We start from the raw sequence: 11,537 nt of genomic DNA, 5'->3' as shown, positions 1-11,537 counted from the left end.
TCTTTCCAATCTATTGCCTTTACATCAAATCCAAAATCTCTTTTCACTTCTTCAAACATGATTTCCATTAATCTTTCTGTGTTAGTGTTATCAAACCTACATCAAAGTAATTATTAGTCTTTTGGTCTAGAAAAGACTAAAAAGTACTACTATTCACGTTCATTTTTGCCTCTAAACTTGATTTATTAAGTATGGGATACTGCATGACATAATGCAGATATAAGGACATGACAATGTTTAAGAATTTGTGGCTAACTAAAATATCCCAAATCCATAATTTAATCCAAGACTAAATTAATCTAACATAAATTAATCCAGCAGCAAGAATATCTAATAACTTGCAATAAATTTTGAAAAAACCAAAGACCAGGGAGACGAAACTAGTCCTGAAGATTAATCAAAGAGAAAATGCAATTAGGATTCAAGTGGCCGGGCAGTGACTAAAGTAGGTAAAATATCTCTGTAAGCACCAATTTTTTTTATTTTGGTTATATGAGTTAATATTCGGAATTAGAATCTTAATTGATATGATATAAAGAAGTAAAAATTTTAAAAATTAAATCATGTGGATTTATAATCAAAATTGTGATAAGAAGTATATATATACAAAGAGCTTCTTCAATTCAACGAACATCAACAGCAATAAATTTTCAATCAGCCTAGCAACAAGAACATCTAATAAGTAATAACTTACAACAAATTGTGAAAAAATCGAGTTACCAACCTCAGAAGACGACATTGTGAGTTGCAGGAAAAGGCTTGGACCAGGGGTTTTCTCGCCAACAAAGAGGAACTGCTCGACGACGGAGACTGCTGGACAGCGACGAGGACTACTGTTCGGCGACGGGGAAGAACGGCTCAGACGGAGATTGACGACGGCAAGACGATGGCGTAAAGATAGCTCTCTGCAACGCCTGTGATGTAAATCGACGACGTCCTTCACGGCGACTCGACGACGACGCTCTCAGCTCTCTGGCTCTCTTAAGCTCTCATTCTTTCAGGGTCTCAGGCAATCAGGCATAGAGAAGAAAGATGGACCTCAGTTTACTGATGCATTATGTTGTAGGGTTGTGACTTGTGGCTGCACTGAGTTGGGATTGGGAGGTTAGAGGTTTGCATATTAGGTTAAAGGGCAAATGTGTAAAAACAAGTATTTCTGAACCAATATTTCGGTTCGGTTTGGTTCGGTTCAATTTTTACTGCGCCAACCAAAAACCGAATCGAACCGATCGGTTTAATTCGAAAAAATAAAAAAAAAACCGATTTTTTTGGTTTTCCATTCAGTTGTTGTAAATTTCGGTTCGGTTTTGCAGTAAATTTAGGTCTGGTTCGATAACTTACACCCCTACAATTTATCAAACAGCGGGTAGGCACAAGCTAATTAATGAGATAAAGTCCTTGATGTATATATATATATATATATATAGATATTGACGAGATGAATGAAGAAAAAGATAAAATGAAGAACAAGTGTATGAATTAGAATAAGAATAATGTGAAGAAAAGATAAACTGAGATACAAAGATGAGAGAGGAAGAAGATATCAGAAAGAAAAAAATACCACTTAATGCCTAATGAATATAGCTTTTCAATTGAGTATTTGTTGTTTTCAGCCTAGTACTTTTTCTCACAATTTGAGCTTGTGGTTCATGGGTCATCTGTCTTTTTTTCATAACAAACTCTGCATTTGGAACTATCCCATTGTGAAAATGACTTTGTTGTTCCTCTTTATTGTCTTTCTTTGTTACAATACCTTCTCCGTTAAAAGCAACATTGTCTTTAAGGTTGAAGTAAGGAAACAGCTTGAGAAATTTTGTAGCATTTTTTCAAGTTGCCAATTCTTTAGGACTATCTTCCCATTGGATTAGAAGTTGAGGACTCTCAATGTTGCCTTGCATAATTATTCTAGTGGCTAGAATGGTTTGTGGCTACAAAACTGGACCTTGCTCACGTGTTGTGAAAGGAAGAGGCAAATATTGTTGTATGTCATCTCCTTTGAATTTTTTAGCAACGAAATATGAAAAACAAGATGAATTCTTGCTGACTTAGGAAGCTCTAACTTGTAGACAACAAGGCTAATCTTACGGAGTATGTTAAAGGGCACAAAAATCTCAGTCCAAGCTTCTGATTCTTTTGAAATGCTAGTGACTGTTGCTGGTATTGCTGCAACTTAACTAAAACCAAGTCTCTCTCTTCTAATTCCCAATGTATTCTCTTCCCATCAGCATGGTCTTTCATAAATTTTTGAGCCTTATGGAGATTTTTTTAAGTTTGCCAAGCAGTTGGTCTCGCTCTTCTAACAACCTTATGCTTACAAATTTGGCTCATCATTTGGACTTTTTTATACCGCAATAAACCTGGAGGTTCCTTTTCAAATAATGCTTTGTAAGGAGTCATTTTAATGATATTATACAAGAAAGTATTGTACCAAGATTGTGTTCAAGGCAACAATTTCAACCACTTTTTCGGATTGTCATAACAAAAGCACTGACGACGCCCAATTGTATGAGTTGGGATTTCTCAAAATAGGATTAACATTGCAAGTATAGACCCAAATCCAACAATTAGTTGCCGACCAATTTGGAAATTCACAAGATGTGTCACAAATCAAAACCAATTTAAATCGAGAGTATTTGACTCCCGGGTCGTCTCCCAAGGAATCACCAAAGGACAATGAGTGTGCAAATTCCGGTTGTAGTGATCAAGGGGTTGTCAATGAAGAAATGAACATATAAAGCAATAAAAGAACATGCAAAATTGTAATGATTAAACTAATGAAGAAATTAAAGAACCGACTATGTAATATAAACAAGTAAAGTATAAAAGAGATTAACATAGCAATGTATGAAAGATTGAAAGCATAAAAAAGGGGTCTTGGCTTGGAGTGAGCTAAGGGTCCTTTCCTTGTTGGAACCACAACTATGACGATTATGATGGATTAGTCTCACTTGATCAACCCTCACATCGGAAAGTAAGTTAAATGAGCATAAGTGTTCCTAACCCACAAATCCTAAATTGCTTGCTAATTGCCTTAGCAACAAATTAGCGTTAGTGGGAACAAGAACAATTAACAATCCAAGAATTGACACTAAATGTTGGACATTCCAACTCTAGGTACCCAAGTGCTCACTTTCCCTAAGCCAAGAGACAAAAATTTAGCCTAAAACCATGTTTGATATTTTGTCAAACACTTGGTGGGCAAAATGCTTAAACATGAGGAAAATGAGAAATGACTTGAAACCAAAAGCAACAATTGATCTCAATCAACAAGAATAGCATAAGAAAGCATAGAACCAACATCAAACATTAAATTCATCAATAAGAAGGTGAAATTGCAAGAGAGAAGCAAAATTGAACTATAACTTGAATTAGAAGAAAGAGTAATGACCATATAACTATAAAGAGTAATAACAAGAGAATACTTACAAAGAGATTAGAAAAATCCAATGATAAAAAATGGAAATGGCACTTGGAATGTAAAACCCTAATAAAACCCTAATGGAGAAGATAAGAAAACTTAGAGAAAACTAAAACTAAAAACCTTCTACTCTACTCCTAAAACTATACTAATGATATGCTATGCTCTTTTCTTCATTCCCCTTCCAATATGAGCTAAAAGACTTCGGAAATGGACCTCCAAAGCCCTCAAATTGCGAGTCACGTGCTTTTCTAATGATGTCATGCACGGACATCTGTGCGGATGCATAGACGTGTGCGTCCGCACACTTTACGAAATTCCCAACCTGTGCGTACGCACATGTAGCTGTGCGCACGCACACTAGGCGATGCTTGACGGGACGCGCGATGCACTCGAAATGATCCACGCACTCTCCTTGGGCTCCTGTGTGGACGCACAAGAGGCTGTGCGCACGCACAGGTCTCTGAGCTCATCTCCTTTGATTCTTCAAGTTTCCTCCACTTTTGCATTCTCTTCTTCCATTTTCTCCAACCCATTCCTACCTTATACACCTGAAATCACTCACAAACACATCAAGGCATTGAATGGAAGGCAAATGGAATAAAATAGATCAAGCACGATTTGGGAGGAAGATTAAAAAACATGCTATTAAAGGGAATAAGTGCAAGTTTATATAATGAAATCCATTCAATTCTAACCAAAATTCATCATCAAATATGGATTCATCAATTCCTTCACACTTAAACACTAGCATGTCCTCATGCTAAACACACTCAAAGGAGATAGATGAAAAGGAAAACGACCTATGCTATATACTACTTAAATGCATGCAACTATCTTATGGGTGATAGCCAAAATGTGCTACGACGAGAGTTGGTAGAAACAAACCATGAAATTCCAATCCATCACAAGAAAGCTTGAAGGCCAATGCAAAGAGCTCATGCATTAAGATCAATGTTCAAAGATTTGAATCAAAATTTTCAAAATTATTCAATCAAACAACTTGCAAGAGGATACAATATAAGGAGCAAGAACATAGAATTGAGCGATCGAACCCCTCACTGGATGTGTATCCACTCAGTTCGCTCAGTGTTTAGGGTTTAACCACTCAATTCTCCTTTTATCATGCTTTTCAAAGATTTGCAAGCCATCTAACAATAAACTAGTATTTAATGCATGAATAACAATTATCATGAGGTCTTTAGAGGGATGTAATGAGGCTAGGGTTCATGTAGGATGAAATATGGTTAAGTGGACTTAAATAATTAGTTCTTTGATTAGCTTGAGTGTCCACCTATTCCTATATCACCTATATACACTTAACAATATAACCTATCTACCCATTTCCTTTTCTTTTTCTATCTCACCACACTCATGCATTTTTTTTTCAAATATGGCATATGCGTCCTTTATTTAACTCTTTATTTTATACTTTGTTATGCACAAGTTTTTTTTAAAGCAGGTGTGCGTGCGCACACAGGTCCGTACGCACGCACAGAGGGTGAGAATAGGGGAGGTTGTTCCCACGCACAGGTCATTCCCTCGCTCCCACCAGAGGGGCTAACAAAGGGTGTGCGGGCCCACATGTTTATGCGGCCGCACATATGAAGCGCAAAAAGGGACTCGTGCGTACGCACGCAGGTGTGTGCATGCACAGATCGGAGAAAAGGGGGCAGCGCGCACACATAGGCTGCGCTGGCGCTGCGACCAGAGGACATGCTAAGACGTGTGCGGACGCACAGGGGCCTAAAAACACAGAGTTGTGTGCACGCATAGCGTGGTGCGTACGCACAGATGTCCTGTTTAAGAATTTTCTTTTCTCTTAAAAACTAAGGTTCCCAATCTTAGCACACCAACATACCAACCCCATATCATTCAAACAAGCACAAAATTATAGTTCACAAGTGATTCAACTTATACAACTCAAAATTATCCAACCAAATCTAATCTAAGCATTATAACATAAGAAAACAAATAGTTCAAAAAAGCTATAAATAAGAGATAGAATTGGAAAATGTTACCATGGTGGGGTGTCTCCCACCAAGCACTTTGGTTTAGAGTCTTAAGTTGGACTTGCATGGCTTTATTGGTCACTTAGGAAGTTTCCCAAGGAAGAAAATCTCCAACTCCTTGGCTTGCTTTGGTTGAGCATGATCCTTTGACTCTTTGGCACTATCCTCCTTCCCTTGCTCCTTGTCATCTTCAGTCACTTTGTCTTCAACTATGTCGCATCCAAAAATAGAGCAAGCTTTAAGAATGGGTTTGTTAGACTCCTCCAAAGTGAACTTGACTAACTTGCTATCCGACTCAAAAGAATAGACTCTTGAGTGTGCATCTAACTTGAAACGGGTTGTCTTCAAGAATGGTCGTCCAGGGAGTATTGATGATGGCTTGGTTGAGTCAATAGGAGGGGTCTCCAAGATGTGAAAATCAGCTAGAAAGAGCAATCCTGGAATATTGACAATTATATTCTCTGCAATCCCCACAACTGACACAATACTCTTGTCGACTAACACAAACCTCACCCCGGATCTCTTTAGGGGTGCTAAGTTCAATCTTTCATAGATGGGGAGTGGCATGATGCTTACACACGCCCCCAAATCACACATACAGTCCGTGAACTTGGTTCTACCAATCAAACAAGTAACGAAATATGGGTCGGGATCATTGCATTTTTTAGGAAGTAAAGAAGAGATAGAATTATCTATTGACTTTTTGTTGAGGTTGCAAAGCTTGTCTTTGTGAGTACAAATATCCTTGAGGAACTTGGCATATTTCGACACTTGTTGAATGGCTTGAAAGAGAGGGACGGTAACTTCAACTTTCTCAAAAACTTCCACCACAGTTGGGTCAAGATCTTCTTGCTTTTTTGCTTTCTTGGCTAAAGTTGGAAATGGAATGGGCAAAAGCTCTTCAAGCAAGGTCTTTCTCTTGGGCTCCTTGACCCTTGGTGGTTCTTCCTCACTTTTGTAAACATTTTTATCTTCACTCCTCATCACCTCAAGTTCATCTTCTACCTCCTCATTGTTTGTCTCCTCACTCAACCTTGAAGGTATAGCAACATTCTTATCCAATTTAGTACCATTATTAAGAGTAATGGCATTTATGCTTCCTTTAGGATTGAGTTGAGGTTGGGAGGGTAAACTACTTGAGGTTGAAGCTTGTTGGGTGCTCTGTGTGGTTTGAGGAGGGAGAGTTAAACGGGTAAGGGCTTCGGCTATTGTAGCCATGTATGCATCTTGTTTCTTGTGATACTCTCTTTGTTCTTGCATGAAGGTGTGAATTGTGTCATTCATGTGGGATTTATTGGAGGGAAGGGCTTGGTTAACTTGAGAAGGATTGGATCTACTATTTGGATGTTGATAATTCACTTAAGATGGAGGTTGTGGGGGGTTGTTGGTATGGTATTGGTATTGTGGTTGGCCTTGGGGGTGTTGATGGTAGTAGACTTGAGCATTTTGATTGGGTTGAGCTTGGGGAGATTGATTCCACCTTTAGTTTGAGTTATCTCTCTACCATTGGTTTTGATTACCTCTATGTGGGTAAGGTCCTTGGTTGTAGTTAGGTCTTTGTGGGTAGGGGTTAGCAACTGCCAATGTAGTGTCCTCTTGGATTTGAGGACACTCATCGGTGTAATGAGTAGTACAAGCACAAACACCACATATCCTTGATGGTCCTTCAATCCTAGGAGGTTGAGGTGGGGCATTCATCAAAGCTTGAGAAATTTGTTGCCCTTGGGTGATTTGCCTCAACAAAATCGTTATCTCACCTAGAGTCTTAGTCAAAATTGCATCTCCGGAGGGAGAAACCTCACTCAAAGCTTTTGGTTGTGGACTCCTTGCCCATGAATGCTGAGTTAAGTCCGCTAAGTCCGATATCACTTTCCATGCCTCTACTGCGGTCTTGTTTTTGGTCAATGATCCTCCACTCGCGGCATCCAAGAGAAGCTTATCTTGGTGGTGCATTCCTTGATAGAAATAACTGATCAAAACCAACTCATCTATCCGGTGGTGAGGACAAGCTTCCAACAACTTCTTAAATCTCTTCCAATATTCATACAAAGTCTCCCCATCCCGTTCAACAATGCAAGAAATCTCTCTTCTCAGCCTGTCTATTTTCTAGGGAGGGTAGAACTTCTCCAAAAATTATTTCTGCAACAAGTCCCAATTGGATCTAACTTCACCCGGCTGAGTATAAAATCACTCCTTTGATTTTCCTTCCAAAGAAAAAGGGAAAGCGAAGACCAACACCGCGGCTTTATCCACTCCATGTCTTCTCGCAGTTACACATGCAACTTGGAAATCCTTAAGGTGCTTCAGAGGATCTTCTCCAGGCAATCCATTGTACTTGGGGAGCAAGTTGATTGTGCCAGACTTAAGCTCAAAATTCGAATCCAAGGCCGGATATAGAATCTGAAGTGGTTGCAAGGTAAGATAAGGAGCTCCGGCCTCCTTCAAGGTAATCTTTCAAGGTGGGTCTGCCATGACGGTGTCACCTGAGTCACTCAAAGACAGTTCAGCAGTCCCCATAGATGAATATATAGTCTCCTCGTATTGGAGAATGATAGTCACGGAGAGGTGGTGATAGTGAATGGGAATGGTCTTCAAGGGAGCCTGCTTTACTATTCACGAAAACTAGCCAGCACCGAGCTTGCCTTATACGAGTTAAAGTTCTTTCAATTTCCGGATCAAAAGTGGCCAAGCTCGGGTCTGAAAGCGACCGTGTCATTCAACTGAGGATGCAATGAAAGCATGCAATTATGAAAGGCAAAAACAAAGTAGGCAAGTAAACAAGAACTAATCTTGACAAGCTATAACTACCAAGACTAACTAAAGAGGGAAAATAGTATCTACAATTAATGCCAAGTAGCAAACCAAAAATCAACTATTCATACTATTCACATATTTACACAACCAAAATCATGGCACTCATTGCACTTAAAGTGAATTCCCCAGCAACGGCGCCAAAAATTTGACGACGCCCAATTGTATCAGTTGGGATTTCTCAAAATAGGATTAACGTTGCAAGTATAGACCCAAACCCAACAATCGGTCACCGACCAATTTAGAAATTCACAAGATGTGTCACAACTCAAAACCAATTTAAACCGAGAGTATTTGACTCCCGGGTCGTCTCCCAAGGAATCACCAAAGGACAATGAGTGTGCAAATTCCGGTTGTAGTGATCAAGGGGTTGTCAATGAAGAAATGAACATATAAAGCAATAAAAGAACATGCAAAATTGTAATAATTGAACTAATGAAGAAATTAAAGAACCGACTATGTAATATAAACAAGTAAAGTATAAAAGAGATTAACATAGCAATGTATGAAAGATTGAAAGCATAAAAAAAGGGGTCTTGGCTTGGAGTGAGCTAAGGGTCCTTTCCTTGTTGGAACCACAACTATGACGATTATGATGGACTAGTCTCACTTGATCAACCCTCACATCGGAAAGTAAGTTAAATGAGCGTTAGTGGGAACAAATTAGAAACAAATTGCTTGCTAATTGCCTTAGCAACAAATTAGCGTTAGTGGGAACAAGAACAATTAACAATCTAAGAATTGACACTAAATGCTGGACATTCCAACTCTAGGTACCCAAGTGCTCACTTTCCCCAAGCCAAGAGACAAAAATTTGGCCTAAAACCATGTTTGACATTTTGTCAAACATTTGGTGGGCAAAAAGCTTAAACATGAGGAAAATGAGAAATGACTTGAAACCAAAAGCAACAATTGATCTCAATCAACAAGAATAGTATAAGAAAGCATAAAACCAACATCAAACATTAAATTCATCAACAAGAAGGTGAAATTGCAAGAGAGAAGCAAAATTGAACTATAACTTGAATTAAAAGAAAGAGTAATGACAATATAACTATAAAGAGTAATAACAAGAGAATACTTACAAAGAGATTAGCAAAATCCAATGATAAAAAATGGAAATGGCACTTGGAATGTAAAACCCTAATAAAATCCTAATGGAGAAGATAAGAAAACTTAGAGAAAACTAAAACTAAAAACCTTCTACTCTACTCCTAAAACTATACTAATGATATGCTATGTTCTTTTCTTCATTCCCATTCCAATATGAGCTAAAAGATTTCAGAAATAGGCCTCCAAAGCCCTCAAATCGCGAGTCATGTGCTTTTTTAATGAAGTCATGTGGGGACACACAGACATGTGCGTTCATACACTTTGCGAAATTCCCAACCTGTGCATACGCACAAGTAGCTGTGCGCACGCACACTTGGCGATGCTTGACGGGACGTGCGACGCACTCAAAATGATCCACGCGCTCTGCTTGGGCTCCTGTGCGGACGCACAAGAGGCTGTGCACACGCACAGGTCTCTGAGCTCATCTCCTTTAATTCTTCAAGTTTCCTCCACTTTGCATGCTTTTTTCCATTTTCTCCAACCCATTCCTACCTTATACACCCGAAATCACTCACAAACACATCAAGGCATCGAATGGAAGGCAATTGGAATAAAATAGATCAAACTAAGCACAAAAGAGCATATTTTCATAATCAAGCACGATTTGGGAGGAAGATTCAAAAACATACTATTAAAGGGAATAAGTGCAAGTTTATATGATGAAATTCATTCAATTCTAACCAAAATTTATCATCAAATATGGATTTATCAAGCACCTTAGATATATTTTCAAGGTCTTGTTGAGAACTTCACTTTGACCATCGGTTTATGGGTGATGGAGGAGCTCATCGCTAGTGACATGTCTTGTAATTTGAATAGTTGTTGCCAAAATCTGCTAATAAACACCTTGTTTCTACCTGAAACTATTGTCTTCAGAAAGCCATAAAGTTTAGCTACTTATTTCTGAAAATCTCAGCCATCATAAAGCTATTGAATTCATCTCTTAAAAGAATAAAATGTGCATATTTAGAGAGTCTATCAATTACTACCATGACAACAGTGTAAGAGTGAATTTGAGGCAAAGTGATAATAAAGTCCATGCAAATGTCTTCCCATACCTAAGTTGGAATAGGTAGTGGCTGCAGTAGCCCTGTTGGTAGCTGTTTTTTCTTTTGAGATATTACATTATTGAGGACAATTTCTCTAATTTTCTGTTGCATCTTCGACCAATAAAATTGTGCACAAATTCTCTCCATAGTTCTAGCTATACCTGAGTGTCCACCCACTTTTGTGATATAAAATTCTTGTATAGTAGATTGTTATAGCTCGGGATTAGCCGATATTACAATTCTATCTTTCCACAATAATACTCCATTTTTAACGAGTAATAAAATGGTGCTTGTTGCGAATGGTTGATACATTACTGCCGCCTAATTTTGGATAATTCCTCATCATTTGCTATTGCATACTGCAATTGTTGGAACCCATCAACTTTCAATTCTGATCATGCGCCAAAGAAGCTTCTTGATAATGCATTTGCAGGGATATTTTTCTTTTTTGACTTATATTGAATCTCAAAATTATATCCAATGAATTTATGGATCCATTTCTGTTGTTCTGGTGTGTGTTAGGGCTAATCAAGAAGAGACTTCAAGCTTTGTTGATCCGTTTTAATTACAAACCTCATCCACAGCAGGTAGTGTCTGAATTTGGTAATTTCCTCAATGATGGCATAAATTTATCTTATATAAGCAAATTGTTTCTGCATCCTTGAAGATAATTTCTTCGAGAAGTATGTAATGGGATTATCATTTTGACTTAACACAACGCTTATATCATTACTTGAAGCATCTATTTCTAATGTAAAAAGTTGTGAAAAATTGGGTAATGCTAAGACTGGTGATGCTGTGATAGCACTCCTGAGTTTGTCAAATGCCTCAGTAGCTTCTTGATTCCAAGCAAAAGAATTTTTATTTAGTAAATTAGTTAAAGAGTTAGCTATAGTTGCATATCTCTTGATAAAATATCTATAGTAACCTGTCAAACCCAAAAATTCTCTTAACCATTTCAAATTAGTAGGAGTTAGCCAATTTGCCACAGCTTGCATTTTATCTTTCTCCATGTTGACTCCTTTGCCATTGATGGTATGACCCAAATAATCAATCTCCAGTTTACCAAATGAACATTTGGATAATTTTACAAAAAGGGATTCCTTCTTTAGTACCTCTAGAACCTTCTGAAGA

At 38.1% G+C, this 11,537-nt stretch overlaps 1 protein-coding gene and 1 non-coding gene across 2 annotated transcripts; one reads left to right on the top strand and one right to left on the bottom strand.

The window, feature by feature from the left end:
* Positions 1-5,508: 5,508 nt before the first annotated feature.
* On the bottom strand, positions 5,509-6,714 carry LOC130957444 (uncharacterized). Its single transcript, XM_057884301.1, has one exon. The coding sequence runs from the start codon at positions 6,712-6,714 to the stop codon at positions 5,509-5,511; it is 1,206 nt and encodes a 401-aa protein (XP_057740284.1).
* A 706-nt stretch (positions 6,715-7,420) lies between these two features.
* On the top strand, positions 7,421-7,527 carry LOC130958430 (small nucleolar RNA R71). The gene has a single exon (XR_009077552.1). It is a non-coding gene; the product is annotated as a small nucleolar RNA R71 (small nucleolar RNA).
* The last annotated feature ends 4,010 nt before the right edge of the window (positions 7,528-11,537 follow it).

Source organism: Arachis stenosperma, chromosome 10 (assembly GCF_014773155.1).
Source record: "Arachis stenosperma cultivar V10309 chromosome 10, arast.V10309.gnm1.PFL2, whole genome shotgun sequence".
NCBI classification, from domain to species: domain Eukaryota; kingdom Viridiplantae; phylum Streptophyta; class Magnoliopsida; order Fabales; family Fabaceae; genus Arachis; species Arachis stenosperma.
This window is presented reverse-complemented; position numbering and strand designations above follow the sequence as displayed.